At 64.1% G+C, this 18,211-nt stretch overlaps 1 protein-coding gene across 2 annotated transcripts in view; it reads right to left on the bottom strand.

Moving 5' to 3' along the window:
* The window catches only part of LOC116241187 (carnitine O-acetyltransferase-like), a 30,871-nt gene that overhangs the window by 11,541 nt on the left and 1,119 nt on the right, over positions 1–18,211 (bottom strand). Inside the window, exons 2-7 of one of the 2 annotated variants that reach the window (XM_090129251.1) lie at positions 17,161–17,264; positions 7,956–8,009; positions 4,671–4,806; positions 2,502–2,676; positions 1,133–1,311; positions 95–195 (exon numbers count right to left, since the gene is read on the bottom strand). In XM_090129251.1, coding sequence (XP_089985377.1) covers positions 95–195; positions 1,133–1,311; positions 2,502–2,676; positions 4,671–4,806; positions 7,956–8,009; positions 17,161–17,264 — 749 coding nt within the window. The remainder of the gene's footprint in view (positions 1–94; positions 196–1,132; positions 1,312–2,501; positions 2,677–4,670; positions 4,807–7,955; positions 8,010–17,160; positions 17,265–18,211) is intronic. The other variant, XM_090129252.1, reaches the window with a different exon arrangement.

Raw genomic sequence — 18,211 nt, forward strand, 5'->3', positions numbered from 1 at the left:
CTCCATAGGGACGCCGTGGGGACTCTATAGGGACCCTACGGGGGCTCTATAGGGCCTCTATAGGGGATCCTATAGGGTTTCCATAGGGACTGACCAGAAGGAGAGCGCGTGGTCGGCCATTTCTGCAGCCACGGCGCCATCGAGGACTTCCGGGTCGTACAGGAGACCACAGGAACCGTCTGCGCCCACTATCACCTAGAAGGGGGAAAACAGGAAGTCCCGCCTTTTTGCAGTGTGAAACAGGAAGTCCCGCCCAATCGTAGAGGCAAAGGAAGTCCCGCCCTTCTAGGAACTAAAACAGGAAGTCCTGCGTCTGTAAGAGCTCCAAGAAGGAAGTCCTGCCTCTTGAGACCAAAGCAGGAAGTCCCACCCCTTCATATGGCCAAAGGAAGTCCTGCCCCTCTAGAGACAGAAACAGGAAGTGCTGCATCCGTAAGAGCTCAAAGCAGGAAGTCCCGCCCGCTTGTATAGACAAATCTCGCTGCTGTATAAGATAAATCAGGAAGTCCCGCCCCACAGAGGCTAAAACAGGAAGTCACATCTCATAAGGACTAATAAAGCAAGTCCCGCCCCATAGAGGCTAAAACAGGAAGTCCCGCCCCGTAGAGACTAAAACAGGAAGTCCTGCCCCATAGAGACTAAAACAGGAAGTCACACCCCATAGAGGCTAAAACAGGAAGTCACACCTCATAAAACTAAGGAAGTCCTGCCCCATACAGGCTAAAGGAGGAAGTCCCGCCCCATAGAGGCTAAAACAGGAAGTCCCACCTCAGAGACTAATACCGGAAGTCCCATGCCATAGAGGCTAAAAGAGGAAGTCTTGCCCATAGAGGCTAAAACAGGAAGTCCCACCTCACAAAAACCAATACAGGAAGTCTCACCCCCTAGAGACTAAAAGAGCAAATCCCACCTCATAAAACCAAGGAAGTCCCGCCCCATAGAAACTAAAACAGGAAGTCCGGCCACACAGAAACCAAAACAGGAAGTCTTATCATACGCACTAAAACAGGAAGTCCCGCTCCTTCCGAGCCCTAAATGAGGAAAGCAAGAAATCCCACCCCGCTGATCCTTCACCCAGAAGCTCCCCCTACCCCCGGAAGTCCCGCCCCCCCAAACCGGAAGTCCCGCCCACCTGCAGGGCTTTGTCGAACCAGCGGTTGCAGCTATTGGCTCCGGCTCCTCCCCCGTGCAGGACCTGCTCGGCTCCGCCCCCTGGGCTCTGCCCCATAATGTCGGCCATCACCGGGGCGTCCAACGCCAACGCCAGCAGACTGCGCTGGATTCGGCCAATGGAAGCGCGGTTCAGACGGTCTGCAACAGGAAGTCCCGCCCCTCAGCGCTCTGATGGACAGGAAGTCCCGCCTGCAGTGCAAAGGAGAGAAAATCCCGCCTCACGGATAGGAGGAACCCCCAAACGGAAGTCCCTCCCCAGCCTGAAGCCCCTCCCCCATCTTGAAGACCCGTCCCTCAACCTGAAGCCCCACCCCCAACCGGAAGTGCCCAACCCCAAACCGGAAGTCTCACCCCCAACCGGAAGCCCCAGCCCCAACCGGAAGTCCAACCCCCAACCAAAGTCCAACCCCAAACCGGAAGCCCCACCTCCATCTTGAAGCCCCATCCCTCAACCTGAAGCCCCACCCCCAACCGGAAGTGCCCACCCCCAACCAGAAGCCCCACCCCCAACCGGAAGCCCCACCCCCAACCAGAAGTCCAACCCCAAACCGGAAGCCCCTCCCCCATCTTGAAGACCCATTCCTCAAACTGAAGCTCCACCCCCAACCGGAAGTGCCCACCCCAACCGGAAGTGCCCACCCCCAACCGGAAGCCCCACCCCAACCGGAAGTCCAACCCCAAACCGGAAGTGCCCTCCCTCCAACCGGAAGTGCCCACCCCCCAACCATCTCTCATCCTGAATCCCCACCCCCAACCTGAAGCCCAACCCCCAACCGGAAGTGCCCATCCCAACCGGCAGTCCAACCCCAAACCGGAAGCCCCTCCCCCATCTTGGAGCCCCATCCCTCAACCTGAAGCCCCACCCCAACCTGAAGTGCCCGCCCCCGAACCGGAAGTCCAACCCCCAACCAGAAGTCCAACCCCAAACCGGAAGCCCCTCCCCCATCTTGAAGACCCGTCCCTCAACCTGAAGCCCCACCCCCAACCGGAAGTGCCCACCCCCAACCAGAAGCCCCACCCCAACCGGAAGCCCCACCCCCAACCAGAAGTCCAACCCCAAACCGGAAGCCCCTCCCCCATCTTGAAGACCCATTCCTCAAACTGAAGCTCCACCCCCAACCGGAAGTGCCCACCCCCATCCGGAAGCCCCACCCCCAACCGGAAGTCCAACCCCAAACCGGAAGTGCCCTCCCTCCAACCGGAAGTCCCCACCCCCAACCATCTCTCATCCTGAATCCCCACCCCCAACCTGAATCCCCACCCCCAACCTGAAGTGCCCGCCCCCAACCGGAAGTGCCCGCCCCCCAACCGGAAGCACCCCCCCTCACCTCGCATCAGGAGCCCGTAGACCCTCCCCCAGCCACGTCGGTGCTCCCCGGTCAGCGCCCCCACGGCCTGGCCCCCCCCACGGACCCCCAGCGCCCGCAGCTGCGCCAGGGCCGCCCCCAGAGCGGCGGGGGGCAGCGGGGAGCCGTCATCGCTGCAGGCCTGCAGCTGGAAGAACTGGGGGGGTGGGATTATGGAGGGGGGGGGGGGAGAGATTATGGGGGGAGGATGGGGGAAAAGCGGGGATTATGGGGGGAAAGGGGGGAGAAATTGGGATTATGGGGGAGATTATGGGGGGAGGATGGGAGAAAAATGGGGATTATGGGGGAGATTATGGGGGGAGGATGGGAGAAAAATGGGGATTATGGGGGGAAATGAGGGAGAAATTGGGATTATGGGGGAGATTATGGGGGAGAATGGAAGAAAAAGGGGATTATGGGGGGAAAGGGGGGGAGAAATTGGGATTATGGGGGAGATTATGGGGGAGGATGGGAGAAAAATGGGGATTATGGGGGGAAAAGGGGGAGAAATTGGGATTATGGGGGAGATTATGGGGGGAGGATGGGAGAAAAATGGGGATTATAGGGGAAAAAAAGGAGAAATTGGGATTATAGGGGGAAAAGGACGGAGAAATTGGGATTATAGGGGGAAAAGGACGGAGAAATTGGGATTATGGGGGAGATTATGGGGGAGAATGGGAGAAAAGTGGGGATTATGGGGGGAAAGGACAGAAAAATTGGAATTATGGGGAGATTATGGGGGAGAATGGGAGAAGAGTGGGGATTATGGGGGAAATGAGGGAGAAATTGGGATTATAGGATAGATTATGGGGGGAGGATCGGGGAAAAGTGGGGATTACGGGGGGAAATGGGGGAGAAATTGGGATTATGGGGGAGATTATGGGGGGAGGATGGGAGAAAAATGGGGAGTATGGGGGGAAATGAGGGAGAAATTGAGATTATGGGGGGAAAGGAGGCAGAAATTGGGATTATGGGGGAGATTATGGGGGAGGATGGGAGAAAAATGGGGATTATGGGGGGAAAAGGGGCAGAAATTGGGATTATGGGGGAGATTATGGGGGGAGGATGGGAGAAAAATGGGGATTATGGGGGGAAAGGAGGGAGAAATTGGGATTATGGGGGAGATTATGGGGGAGGATGGGAGAAAAGTGGGGATTATGGGGGGAAAGGGGGAGAAATTGGGATTATGGGGGAGATTATGGGGGAGGATGGGAGAAAAGTGGGGATTATAGGGGAAAAGATGGAGAAATTGGGATTATAGGGGGAAAAGGACGGAGAAATTGGGATTATGGGGGGAAAGGAGGCAGAAATTGGGATTATGGGGGAGATTATGGGGGAGGATGGGAGAAAATGGGGATTATGGGGGGAAAGGGGGAGAAATTGGGATTATGGGGGAGATTATGGGGGGAGGATGGGAAAAAAATGGGGATTATGGGGGGAAAATGAGGACCCCCCCCAGACCCCCAAGTGCCCCTCTGTGCCCCCCCAGACCCCCAAGTGCCCCCCACCCACCTCCCCATTGCGGACGACGGTGATGAAGACCCCCTCCCAGACCCCCAAGTGCCCCTCTGACCCCCCCAGACCCCATAGTGCCCCCCACACACCTCCATCTCCCCCCCCAGACCCCCAAGCGCCCCCTGTGCCCCCCCAGACCCCATAGTGCCCCCCACAAACCTTTATCTCCCCCCCCCAGACCCCCAAGTGCCCCCCAGACCCCCAAGTACCCCCCCCACACCTCTCTGTCACCCCCCCAGGACCCCATGTGCCCTCTGTGCCCCCCCAGACCCCCCATAGTACCCCCCACACCTCCCTGTCCCCCCCCCAGACCCCCAAGTGCCCCTCTGACGCCCCCCCAGACCCCCAAGTGCCCCCCACACACCTCCCCATTGCGGATGATGGTGATGAAGACCCCCCCCAGACCCCATACTGCCCCCCCACACACCTCCATCTCCCCCCCCCAGACCCCCATGTCCCCCCCCTGTGCCCCCCCAGACCCCCAAGTGCCCCCCCACCCACCTCCCCATTGCGGATGACGGTGATGAAGACCCCCCCCAGACCCCATAGTGCCCCCACACACCTTTATCTCCCCCCCCCCAGACCCCCATGTCCCCCCCACGCCCCCCCCAGACCCCCAAGTGCCCCCCCACCCACCTCCCCATTGCGGATGACGGTGATGAAGTTGGGGGGGTCGGCACCGGGGGCCACCCGCAGCACCCCGTCCCGTTGGGGTCCCGGAACCCGGCAGCCCCCAAACACAGCCCGGACCCACGGCTCGGGGGGGTCACGTCTGGGGGGGACACAGAGAAACCCCATAACGACCCATAGAGACCCCAACTGAACCCACTGAAACCCCATAGAAGGACGTCAGGACACACAATGATCCATAGAGACCCATAGAGACCCCATTGGGACCCACTGAAACCCCATAGACATCAGGACCCACAGCGACCCCATTGGGACCCACAGAAACCCCATAGAGGACATCAGGACCCATAGAGACCCATAGAAACCCATAGAGACCCCATTGAGACCCACTGAAACCTCATAGAGGGACATCAGGACCCACAGCGACCCATAGAGACCCATAGGGACCCCAATGGCACCCACTGAAACCCCATACAGGACATCAGGACCCACAGCAACCCATGGAGACCCATAGAGACCCCATTGGGACCCACTGAAACCCCATAGACATCAGGACCCACAGCGACCCATAGAGACCCATAGAGACCCCACTGGGACCCACTGAAACCCCATAAAGGGACATCGAGACCCACAGGGACCCATAAAGACACATAGAGACCCATAGAGACCCCATTGGGACCCACTGAAACCCCATAGAGGACATCAAGATGCATAGAGACCCATAGAAACCCATAGAGACCCCATTGGGACCCACTGAAACCCCATAGAGGGACATCGAGACCCACAGGGACCCACAGGGACCCACAGAGACCCCATTGGGACCCACAGAAACCCCATAGAGGACATCAGGATGCATAGAGACCCATAGAAACCCATAGAGACCCCATTGGGACCCACAGAAACCCCATAGACATCAGGACCCACAGCGACCCATAGAGACCCATAGAGACCCATAGAGACCCATAGAGACCCCATTGAGACCCACTGAAACCTCATAGAGGGACATCGAGGCCCACAGGGACCCACAGGGACCCCATTGGGACCCATAGAGACCCCACAGAGAGACATCAGGACCCACAGTGACCCATAGAAACCCAGAGAAGACCCCATTGAGACCCACTGAAACCCCATAGAGGGATATCGAGGCCCACAGGGACCCCATTGGGACCCAAAGAGACCCCATAGAGGAACATCAGGACCCACAGCGACCCATAGAGACCCCATTGGAACCCACTGAAACCCCATAGAGGAACATCGAGACCCACAGGGACCCATAAAGACACATAGAGACCCATAGAGACCCCATTGGGACCCACTGAAACCCCATAGAAGGACAGCAGGACCCATAGAGACCCATAGAGACCCATAGAGACCCATTGAGATCCCATTGAGACCCACTGAAACCCCATAGAGGGACATCAGGACCCACAGCGACCCATAGAGACCCATAGGAACCCCAATGGCACCCACTGAAACCCCATAGAGGGACATCGAGACCCACAGGGACCCCATTGGGACCCACTGAGACCCCACAGAGGGACATCAGGACCCACAGCGACCCATAGAGACCCATGAAGACCCCATTAGGACCCACAAAAACCCCATAGATAAATATCAGGACCCACAGCGACCCATAAAGACCCTTAGGGACCCCAATGGCACCCACTGAAACCCCATAGAGGACATCAGGACCCACAGCAACCCATAGGGACCCATAGAGACCCCAATGGCACCCACTGAAACCCCATAGAGGGACATCAGGACCCACAGCGACCCATAGAGACCCATAGAGACCCCATTGGGACCCACTGAAACCCCATAGACATCAGGACCCACAGCGACCCATAGAGACCCATAGAGACCCCATTGGGACCCACTGAAACCCCATAAAGGGACATCGAGACCCACAGGGACCCATAGAGACCCATAGAGACCCATAGAGACCCCATTGGGACCCACTGAAACCCCATAGAGGACATCAAGATGCATAGAGACCCATAGAAACCCATAGAGACCCCATTGGGACCCACTGAAACCCCATAGAGGGACATCGAGACCCACAGGGACCCACAGGGACCCACAGAGACCCCATTGGGACCCACAGAAACCCCATAGAGGACATCAGGATGCATAGAGACCCATAGAAACCCATAGAGACCCCATTGGGACCCACAGAAACCCCATAGACATCAGGACCCACAGCGACCCCATTGGGACCCACTAAAACCCCATAGAGAGACATCAGGACCCACAGCGACCCATAGAGACTCCATTGGGACCCACAGAAACCCCATAAAAAGACATCAAACCCCATAGTGACCCATAAAGACCCCAATGGGACCCACAAAAACCCACAGCACCCCATAAGAACCCATTTGAACCCATAGAAATCCCACAGACATCAGCTGGCCCACATTGCCCCATAGAGACCCCATACTGCCCCATAGGAACCCCACACTGCCCCACGCTGCCCCATAAGGACCCCATACTGTCTCACAAAGATCCCATACTGCCCCACAGCGACCCCACATTGCCCCATAGGGACCCCACACTGCCCCATAGAGACCCCATAGAGACCCCATACTGCCCCATAAGAATCCCATACTGCCCCATAGGGACCTCACACAGCCCCACATTACCCCATAGGAACCCCATACTGCCCCATAAGGAACCCCATACTGCCCCAAATTACCCCATAGAGTCTCCATACTGCCCCATACGGACCCCATACTACCCCATAGGAACCCCATACTGCCTCACGTTACCCCATAGAGACCCCATACTGCCCCATAGGGACCCCATACTGCCCCACATTACCCCATAGAGACCTCATACTGCCCCATAAGAATCCCATAATGCCCCATAGGGACCCCATACTGCCCCACATTGCCCCATAGGGACCCCATACTGCCCCAAATTTCCCCATAGGGACCCCATACTGCCCCACAAGAATCCCATACTGCCCCATTGAGACCCCATACTGCCCCAAATTACCCCATAGAGACCCCATACTGCCCCATAAGAACCCCATACTGCCCCATAGGAACCCCACTGCCCCACATTACTCCATAGAGACCCCATACAGCCCCACAGGAACCCCATACTGCCCCATAGAGGCCCCATACTGCCCCATAGGGACCCCACACTGCCCCACAGGGACCCCATACTGCCCCACAGGGACCCCATACTGCCCCAAATTACCCCATAGGAACCCCATACGGCCCCATAGGGACCCCATACTGCCCCACAGCGACCCCACAGAGACCCCCCCCCCCCCAGCCCCCCACTCACTGCTCAGCCTCAGCTCGGTAATGGAGAATCCCAGCGACGAGCTGAGCTGCAAACCTGGGGGGGCACATGGGGGGGGCACATGGGGGGGGCACTGACCCACAGCACAGCGCTCCCAGTACGCCCAGTGCCCCCCCAGTTACTCCCAGTACACCCAACCCCCACCTGCTGCCCCCCAACTCCACTCCAGCGCCCCAGTCCCCTCCCAGTACCCCCCCCGTCCCCCCCCAGTGCTTCCCAGTTCCCTCCCAGTCCCCTCTCACTGCCCCCCCCCCCAGTATCCCCCAGTACCCCCCCACTTCTTCCAACTCCACCCCCCCAGTGCCCCCAGTTCCCTCCCAGTGCCCCCCAGTGCCCCCCAGTCCCTCCCAGCCCCCCCCCCAATTCCCCCATGTCCTCCCAGTTCCTTCCCAGTCCCCTCCCAGTGCCTCCCCCCAGTCCATCCCAGTACCCCCCCACTCCCTCCAACTCCCCCCCCCAGTGCCTTCCAGTTCCCTCCCAGTCCCCTCCCAGTGCCCCCCCCCCAGTATCCCCCAGTACCCCCCCACTCCCTCCAACTCTCCCCCTCCCAGTGCCCCCAGTTCCCCCCCAGTGCCCTCCAATCCATCCCAGTACCCCCCCCACTTCTTCCAACTCCCGCCCCCCCCCACAGTGCTTCCCAGTTCCCTCCCAGTGCCCCTCCTCCCCCCCCCAGTATCCCCCAGTACCCCCCCACTTCCTCCAACTCCCCCCCCAGTGCTTCCCAGTCCCCTCCCAGTGCCCCCCCCCCAGTATCTCCCAGTACCCCCCCACTTCTTCCAACTCCCCCCCCCAGTGCTTCCCAGTTCCCTCCCAGTCCCCCCCCAGTGCCCACCAGTCCTCCCCCAGTTCCTCCCAGAACCCCCCCTCAATTCCCCCATGTTTTCCCAATCCCCTCCCAGTACCCCCCCTCCCCCCCAGTATCCCCCAGTACCCCCCCACTCCCTCCAACTCCCCCCCCAGTGCCTTCCAGTTCTCTCCCAGCGCCCCCCGGTCCATCCCAGTACCCCCCCACTTCTTCCAACTCCCGCCCCCCCCTCCAGTGCCTCCCAGTTCCCCCCAGTCCATCCCAGTACCCCCTCACACCCTCCAACTCCCCCCCTCCCAGTGCCTCCGAGCCCCCTCCCAGTCCCCCCAGTCCATCCCAGTATCCCCCAGTACCCCCCCACTCCCTCCAACTCCCCCCCCCAGTGCTTCCCAGTTCCCTCCCAGTGCCCCCCCCAGTGCCCACCACTCCTCCCCCAGTTCCTCCCAGACCCCCCCCTCAATTCCCCCATGTCCTCCCAGTTCCTTCCCAGTTCCCTCCCAGTGCCCCCAGTCCATCCCAGTACCCCCCCACTCCCTCCAACTCCCCTCCTCCTAGTGCCCCCAGCTCCCTCCCAGTCGCCTCCCAGTTCCTTCCCAGTTCCCTCCCACTGCCCCCCAGTCCCTCCCAATCTCTCCCACTGCCCCCAGTTCCCTCCCAGTTCCCTTCCACTGCCCCCCAGTCCCTCCCAATCCCTCCCAGTGCCCCCCAGTTCCCTCCCAGTGCCCCCAGTCCCCTCCCAGTTCCCTCCCACTGCCCCCCAGTCCCTCCCAGTTCCCTCCCACTGCCCCCCAGTCCCTCCCAGTCCCTCCTAATCCCTCCCAGTGCCCCCCAGTCCCTCCTAATCCCTCCCAGTCCCCTCCCAGTTCCCTTCCACTGCCCCCCAGTCCCCTCCCAGTTCCCTCCCACTGCCCCCCAGTCCCTCCCAGTTCCCTCCCACTGCCCCCCAGTCCCTTCCAGTCCCTCCTAATCCCTCCCAGTCCCCTCCCAGTTCCCTCCCACTGCCCCCCAGTCCCTCCCAGTTCCCTTCCACTGCCCCCCAGTCCCCTCCCAGTTCCCTCCCACTGCCCCCCAGTCCCTCCCAGTGCCCCCAGTTCCCTCCCAGTTCCCTTCCACTGCCCCCCAGTCCCTCCCAATCCCTCCCAATCCCTCCCAGTGCCCCCCAGTCCCCTCCCAGTTCCCTTCCACTGCCTCTCAGTCCCTCCCAGTGCCCCCAGTCCCCTCCCAGTGTCCGCAGTCCCCTCCCAGTGCCCCCCAGTCCCCTCCCAGTGCTCGCAGCTCCCTCCCAGTTCCCTCCCACTGCCCCCCAGTCCCTCTCAATCCCTCCCAGTACTCCCCAGTCCCCTCCCAGTGCCCCCAGTCCCCTCCCAGTTCCCTTCCACTGCCCCCCAGTCTCTCCCAGTGCCCACCAGTCCCCTCCCAGTTCCCTTCCACTGCCCCCCAGTCCCTCCCACTGCCCCCAGTGCCCCCCAGTCCCCTTCCACTGCCCCCCAGTCCCTCCCACTGCCCCCCAGTCCCCTCCCAGTGCCCCCCAGTCCCCTCCCAGTGCTCCCAGCTCCCTCCCAGTTCCCTCCTACTGCCCCCCAGTCCCTCCTAATCCCTCCCAGTTCCCTCCCAGTTCCCTTCCACTGCCCCCCAGTCACCCCCCCGTTTCCCTCCCACTGCCCCCCAGTCCCTCCCAGTTCCCTCCCACTGCCCCCCAGTCCCTCCCAGTGCCCCCAGTCCCCTCCTAGTTCCCTCCCACTGCCCCCCAGTCCCTCCCAATCCCTCCCAGTGCCCCCCAGTCCCTCCCAGTGTCCCCAGTTCCCTCCCAGTTCCCTCCCACTGCCCCCCAGTCCCACCCAATCCCTCCCAGTGCCCCCCAGTCCCCTTCCACTGCCCCCAAGTCCTCTCCCAGTTCCCTCCCAGTGCCCCCCAGTCCCTCCCAGTGTCCCCAGTTCCATCCCAGTGCCCCCCAGTCCCCTCCCAGTGCTCCCAGCTTCCTCCCAGTTCCCTCCCACTGCCCCCCAGTCCCTCTCAATCCCTCCCAGTACTCCCCAGTCCCCTCCCAGTGCCCCCAGTTCCCTCCCAGTCCCCTCAGTTCCCTCCCAGTGCCCCCAGTTCCCTCCCAGTTCCCTCCCACTGCCCCCCAGTCCCACCCAATCCCTCCCAGTCCCCTCCCAGTGCTCCCAGCTTCCTCCCAGTTCCCTCCCACTGCCCCCCAGTCCCTCTCAATCCCTCCCAGTACTCCCCAGTCCCCTCCCAGTGCCCCCAGTTCCCTCCCAGTCCCCTCAGTTCCCTCCCAGTGCCCCCAGTCCCCTCCCAGTTCCCTTCCACTGCCCCCCAATCCCTCCCAGTGCCCCCAGTTCCCTCCCAGTTCCCTCCCACTGCCCCCCAATCCCTCCCAGTGCCCCCCAGTCCTCTCCCAGTGCCCACCAGTCCCCTCCCAATCCCTCCCAGTGCCCCCCAGTCCCTCCCAGTTCCCTTCCACTGCCTCTCAGTCCCTCCCAGTGCCCCCCAATCCCCTCCCAGTTCCCTCCCACTGCCCCCCAGTCCCTCCCAATCCCTCCCACTGCCCCCCAGTCCCCTTCCACTGCCCCCCAGTCCCTCCCAATCCCTCCCAGTTCCCTCCCAGTTCCCTTCCACTGCCCCCCAGTCACCCCCCCGTTTCCCTCCCACTGCCCCCCCCCAATTCCCCCATGTCCTCCCAGTTCCTTCCCAGTCCCCTCCCAGTGCCTCCCCCCAGTCCATCCCAGTACCCCCCCACTCCCTCCAACTCCCCCCCCCAGTGCCTTCCAGTTCCCTCCCAGTCCCCTCCCAGTGCCCCCCCCCCAGTATCCCCCAGTACCCCCCCACTCCCTCCAACTCTCCCCCTCCCAATGCCCCCAGTTCCCCCCCAGTGCCCTCCAATCCATCCCAGTACCCCCCCCACTTCTTCCAACTCCCGCCCCCCCCCACAGTGCTTCCCAGTTCCCTCCCAGTGCCCCTCCTCCCCCCCCCAGTATCCCCCAGTACCCCCCCACTTCTTCCAACTCCCCCCCCCAGTGCTTCCCAGTTCCCTCCCAGTCCCCCCCCAGTGCCCACCAGTCCTCCCCCAGTTCCTCCCAGAACCCCCCCTCAATTCCCCCATGTTTTCCCAATCCCCTCCCAGTACCCCCCCTCCCCCCCAGTATCCCCCAGTACCCCCCCACTCCCTCCAACTCCCCCCCCAGTGCCTTCCAGTTCTCTCCCAGCGCCCCCCGGTCCATCCCAGTACCCCCCCACTTCTTCCAACTCCCGCCCCCCCCTCCAGTGCCTCCCAGTTCCCCCCAGTCCATCCCAGTACCCCCTCACACCCTCCAACTCCCCCCCTCCCAGTGCCTCCGAGCCCCCTCCCAGTCCCCCCAGTCCATCCCAGTATCCCCCAGTACCCCCCCACTCCCTCCAACTCCCCCCCCCAGTGCTTCCCAGTTCCCTCCCAGTGCCCCCCCCAGTGCCCACCACTCCTCCCCCAGTTCCTCCCAGACCCCCCCCTCAATTCCCCCATGTCCTCCCAGTTCCTTCCCAGTTCCCTCCCAGTGCCCCCAGTCCATCCCAGTACCCCCCCACTCCCTCCAACTCCCCTCCTCCTAGTGCCCCCAGCTCCCTCCCAGTCGCCTCCCAGTTCCTTCCCAGTTCCCTCCCACTGCCCCCCAGTCCCTCCCAATCTCTCCCACTGCCCCCAGTTCCCTCCCAGTTCCCTTCCACTGCCCCCCAGTCCCTCCCAATCCCTCCCAGTGCCCCCCAGTTCCCTCCCAGTGCCCCCAGTCCCCTCCCAGTTCCCTCCCACTGCCCCCCAGTCCCTCCCAGTTCCCTCCCACTGCCCCCCAGTCCCTCCCAGTCCCTCCTAATCCCTCCCAGTGCCCCCCAGTCCCTCCTAATCCCTCCCAGTCCCCTCCCAGTTCCCTTCCACTGCCCCCCAGTCCCCTCCCAGTTCCCTCCCACTGCCCCCCAGTCCCTCCCAGTTCCCTTCCACTGCCCCCCAGTCCCCTCCCAGTTCCCTCCCACTGCCCCCCAGTCCCTCCCAGTGCCCCCAGTTCCCTCCCAGTTCCCTTCCACTGCCCCCCAGTCCCTCCCAATCCCTCCCAGTGCCCCCCAGTCCCCTCCCAGTTCCCTTCCACTGCCTCTCAGTCCCTCCCAGTGCCCCCAGTCCCCTCCCAGTGTCCGCAGTCCCCTCCCAGTGCCCCCCAGTCCCCTCCCAGTGCTCGCAGCTCCCTCCCAGTTCCCTCCCACTGCCCCCCAGTCCCTCTCAATCCCTCCCAGTACTCCCCAGTCCCCTCCCAGTGCCCCCAGTCCCCTCCCAGTTCCCTTCCACTGCCCCCCAGTCTCTCCCAGTGCCCACCAGTCCCCTCCCAGTTCCCTTCCACTGCCCCCCAGTCCCTCCCACTGCCCCCAGTGCCCCCCAGTCCCCTTCCACTGCCCCCCAGTCCCTCCCACTGCCCCCCAGTCCCCTCCCAGTGCCACCCAGTCCCCTCCCAGTGCTCCGAGCTCCCTCCCAGTTCCCTCCTACTGCCCCCCAGTCCCTCCTAATCCCTCCCAGTTCCCTCCCAGTTCCCTTCCACTGCCCCCCAGTCACCCCCCCGTTTCCCTCCCACTGCCCCCCAGTCCCTCCCAGTTCCCTCCCACTGCCCCCCAGTCCCTCCCAGTGCCCCCAGTCCCCTCCTAGTTCCCTCCCACTGCCCCCCAGTCCCTCCCAATCCCTCCCAGTGCCCCCCAGTCCCTCCCAGTGTCCCCAGTTCCCTCCCAGTTCCCTCCCACTGCCCCCCAGTCCCACCCAATCCCTCCCAGTGCCCCCCAGTCCCCTTCCACTGCCCCCCAGTCCTCTCCCAGTTCCCTCCCAGTGCCCCCCAGTCCCTCCCAGTGTCCCCAGTTCCATCCCAGTGCCCCCCAGTCCCCTCCCAGTGCTCCCAGCTTCCTCCCAGTTCCCTCCCACTGCCCCCCAGTCCCTCTCAATCCCTCCCAGTACTCCCCAGTCCCCTCCCAGTGCCCCCAGTTCCCTCCCAGTCCCCTCAGTTCCCTCCCAGTGCCCCCAGTTCCCTCCCAGTTCCCTCCCACTGCCCCCCAGTCCCACCCAATCCCTCCCAGTCCCCTCCCAGTGCTCCCAGCTTCCTCCCAGTTCCCTCCCACTGCCCCCCAGTCCCTCTCAATCCCTCCCAGTACTCCCCAGTCCCCTCCCAGTGCCCCCAGTTCCCTCCCAGTCCCCTCAGTTCCCTCCCAGTGCCCCCAGTCCCCTCCCAGTTCCCTTCCACTGCCCCCCAATCCCTCCCAGTGCCCCCAGTTCCCTCCCAGTTCCCTCCCACTGCCCCCCAATCCCTCCCAGTGCCCCCCAGTCCTCTCCCAGTGCCCACCAGTCCCCTCCCAATCCCTCCCAGTGCCCCCCAGTCCCTCCCAGTTCCCTTCCACTGCCTCTCAGTCCCTCCCAGTGCCCCCCAATCCCCTCCCAGTTCCCTCCCACTGCCCCCCAGTCCCTCCCAATCCCTCCCACTGCCCCCCAGTCCCCTTCCACTGCCCCCCAGTCCCTCCCAATCCCTCCCAGTTCCCTCCCAGTTCCCTTCCACTGCCCCCCAGTCACCCCCCCGTTTCCCTCCCACTGCCCCCCCCCAATTCCCCCATGTCCTCCCAGTTCCTTCCCAGTCCCCTCCCAGTGCCTCCCCCCAGTCCATCCCAGTACCCCCCCACTCCCTCCAACTCCCCCCCCCAGTGCCTTCCAGTTCCCTCCCAGTCCCCTCCCAGTGCCCCCCCCCCAGTATCCCCCAGTACCCCCCCACTCCCTCCAACTCTCCCCCTCCCAGTGCCCCCAGTTCCCCCCCAGTGCCCTCCAATCCATCCCAGTACCCCCCCCACTTCTTCCAACTCCCGCCCCCCCCCACAGTGCTTCCCAGTTCCCTCCCAGTGCCCCTCCTCCCCCCCCCAGTATCCCCCAGTACCCCCCCACTTCCTCCAACTCCCCCCCCAGTGCTTCCCAGTCCCCTCCCAGTGCCCCCCCCCAGTATCTCCCAGTACCCCCCCACTTCTTCCAACTCCCCCCCCCAGTGCTTCCCAGTTCCCTCCCAGTCCCCCCCCAGTGCCCACCAGTCCTCCCCCAGTTCCTCCCAGAACCCCCCCTCAATTCCCCCATGTTTTCCCAATCCCCTCCCAGTACCCCCCCTCCCCCCCAGTATCCCCCAGTACCCCCCCACTCCCTCCAACTCCCCCCCCAGTGCCTTCCAGTTCTCTCCCAGCGCCCCCCAGTCCATCCCAGTACCCCCCCACTTCTTCCAACTCCCGCCCCCCCCTCCAGTGCCTCCCAGTTCCCCCCAGTCCATCCCAGTACCCCCTCACACCCTCCAACTCCCCCCCTCCCAGTGCCTCCGAGCCCCCTCCCAGTCCCCCCAGTCCATCCCAGTATCCCCCAGTACCCCCCCACTCCCTCCAACTCCCCCCCCCAGTGCTTCCCAGTTCCCTCCCAGTGCCCCCCCCAGTGCCCACCACTCCTCCCCCAGTTCCTCCCAGACCCCCCCCTCAATTCCCCCATGTCCTCCCAGTTCCTTCCCAGTTCCCTCCCAGTGCCCCCAGTCCATCCCAGTACCCCCCCACTCCCTCCAACTCCCCTCCTCCTAGTGCCCCCAGCTCCCTCCCAGTCGCCTCCCAGTTCCTTCCCAGTTCCCTCCCACTGCCCCCCAGTCCCTCCCAATCTCTCCCACTGCCCCCAGTTCCCTCCCAGTTCCCTTCCACTGCCCCCCAGTCCCTCCCAATCCCTCCCAGTGCCCCCCAGTTCCCTCCCACTGCCCCCCAGTCCCCTCCCAGTTCCCTCCCAGTGCCCCCAGTCCCTCCCAGTTCCCTCCCACTGCCCCCCAGTCCCTCCCAGTCCCTCCTAATCCCTCCCAGTGCCCCCCAGTCCCTCCTAATCCCTCCCAGTCCCCTCCCAGTTCCCTTCCACTGCCCCCCAGTCCCCTCCCAGTTCCCTCCCACTGCCCCCCAGTCCCTCCCAGTTCCCTTCCACTGCCCCCCAGTCCCCTCCCAGTTCCCTCCCACTGCCCCCCAGTCCCTCCCAGTGCCCCCAGTTCCCTCCCAGTTCCCTTCCACTGCCCCCCAGTCCCTCCCAATCCCTCCCAGTGCCCCCCAGTCCCCTCCCAGTTCCCTTCCACTGCCTCTCAGTCCCTCCCAGTGCCCCCAGTCCCCTCCCAGTGTCCGCAGTCCCCTCCCAGTGCCCCCCAGTCCCCTCCCAGTGCTCGCAGCTCCCTCCCAGTTCCCTCCCACTGCCCCCCAGTCCCTCTCAATCCCTCCCAATACTCCCCAGTCCCCTCCCAGTGCCCCCAGTCCCCTCCCAGTTCCCTTCCACTGCCCCCCAGTCTCTCCCAGTGCCCACCAGTCCCCTCCCAGTTCCCTTCCACTGCCCCCCAGTCCCTCCCACTGCCCCCAGTGCCCCCCAGTCCCCTTCCACTGCCCCCCAGTCCCTCCCACTGCCCCCCAGTCCCCTCCCAGTGCCACCCAGTCCCCTCCCAGTGCTCCGAGCTCCCTCCCAGTTCCCTCCTACTGCCCCCCAGTCCCTCCTAATCCCTCCCAGTTCCCTCCCAGTTCCCTTCCACTGCCCCCCAGTCACCCCCCCGTTTCCCTCCCACTGCCCCCCAGTCCCTCCCAGTTCCCTCCCACTGCCCCCCAGTCCCTCCCAGTGCCCCCAGTCCCCTCCTAGTTCCCTCCCACTGCCCCCCAGTCCCTCCCAATCCCTCCCAGTGCCCCCCAGTCCCTCCCAGTGTCCCCAGTTCCCTCCCAGTTCCCTCCCACTGCCCCCCAGTCCCACCCAATCCCTCCCAGTGCCCCCCAGTCCCCTTCCACTGCCCCCCAGTCCTCTCCCAGTTCCCTCCCAGTGCCCCCCAGTCCCTCCCAGTGTCCCCAGTTCCATCCCAGTGCCCCCCAGTCCCCTCCCAGTGCTCCCAGCTTCCTCCCAGTTCCCTCCCACTGCCCCCCAGTCCCTCTCAATCCCTCCCAGTACTCCCCAGTCCCCTCCCAGTGCCCCCAGTTCCCTCCCAGTCCCCTCAGTTCCCTCCCAGTGCCCCCAGTCCCCTCCCAGTTCCCTTCCACTGCCCCCCAATCCCTCCCAGTGCCCCCAGTTCCCTCCCAGTTCCCTCCCACTGCCCCCCAATCCCTCCCAGTGCCCCCCAGTCCTCTCCCAGTGCCCACCAGTCCCCTCCCAATCCCTCCCAGTGCCCCCCAGTCCCTCCCAGTTCCCTTCCACTGCCTCTCAGTCCCTCCCAGTGCCCCCCAATCCCCTCCCAGTTCCCTCCCACTGCCCTCCAGTCCCTCCCAATCCCTCCCACTGCCCCCCAGTCCCCTTCCACTGCCCCCCAGTCCCTCCCAATCCCTCCCAGTGCCCCCCAGTCCCCTCCCAGTCCCCCCCCCAGTACTCACTGCAGCTGCCCCCCCGTCCCCTCCCATTTCTGGGTGGGCAGGACGAGCCCAGCGCTCCCATGGACCGGGAGGGGCAGCCGCCCCCCGGGGGCCCGAGGCCATGCCTGGGTGGGGGGGGGGGGGGGGGGTAGAAAAGGGGGGCAACACTTGTGGGAAAGGGCCACGCAACCCCCCCGCTGTGTCCATCCCATAATATACAGCTCCCTTAATACCTCTGCCCCCCAGAAATGCTCCCCCCCCCCCCCAAGTGCCCCTCCTCCACATCCCCCATAGCTGCCCCCCCCCCCCCACGACCCCAAATATCTCCCCTAAATAAACCCCCCCCCCTGCTGGCATCCCCCAAAACCCACCTCCCCCCCCCTCAACCCCCCATAGCTGCCCTCCCACCCCCCCCCCACAACCGCCCCCCTTCAACGCCCCCCTTTCTCACCCCCATCTGCCCCCCAACTACACCCCAAATCCCCCCACACCCCCACCAGCTGCCCCACATCAGCCCCCCAATTAATTACCCCCTCACACCCCCCCTCTTCCCCCCCCCCATGACCTCCTCCACTCTCCCAATTGCCCCCCCTCCACCTCCCTCCCCCCCTCATCCCCCCTCCCCCCCTTCCACCCCCCTCCTCCCCCCCCTTTCCCCCTCTTTTACCTCCCCCTCCCTCTCGACCCCCCCCACTCCCTACCCCCCCCCGTTCCCCCTCACCTCTGCCCCCCCCACCACCCTCCCCCTCCTCTACCCCCCTCTTTGCCCCCCCCCCACCTCCCTACCCCTCCGTTCTCCCTCCCTCCCCCCTCCCCCCCACTACCCTTCCCCCCCCTCACCACTCTCTGCCCCCACCCACCCTCCCTCCCCCTCCTCCTCGACCCCCCCCCACCTCCCTACTCCTCCGTTCTCCCTCCCTCCCCCCCCCCTCCACTACCCCCCCCCACCCTCCCTTCCCCTCCCCCTCAACACCCGGCCCCACCCCACCCTCCCCCTCTGCTCCCCCTCCCCCCCCTCTGCCCCCCCGTCCACCACCCTCCCCCCCCTCTGCCCCCCCTCCCCACCCTACCC

Source organism: Phasianus colchicus, chromosome 35, assembly GCF_987193195.1.
Source record: "Phasianus colchicus chromosome 35, bPhaCol1.hap1.1, whole genome shotgun sequence".
Classification (NCBI taxonomy): domain Eukaryota; kingdom Metazoa; phylum Chordata; class Aves; order Galliformes; family Phasianidae; genus Phasianus; species Phasianus colchicus.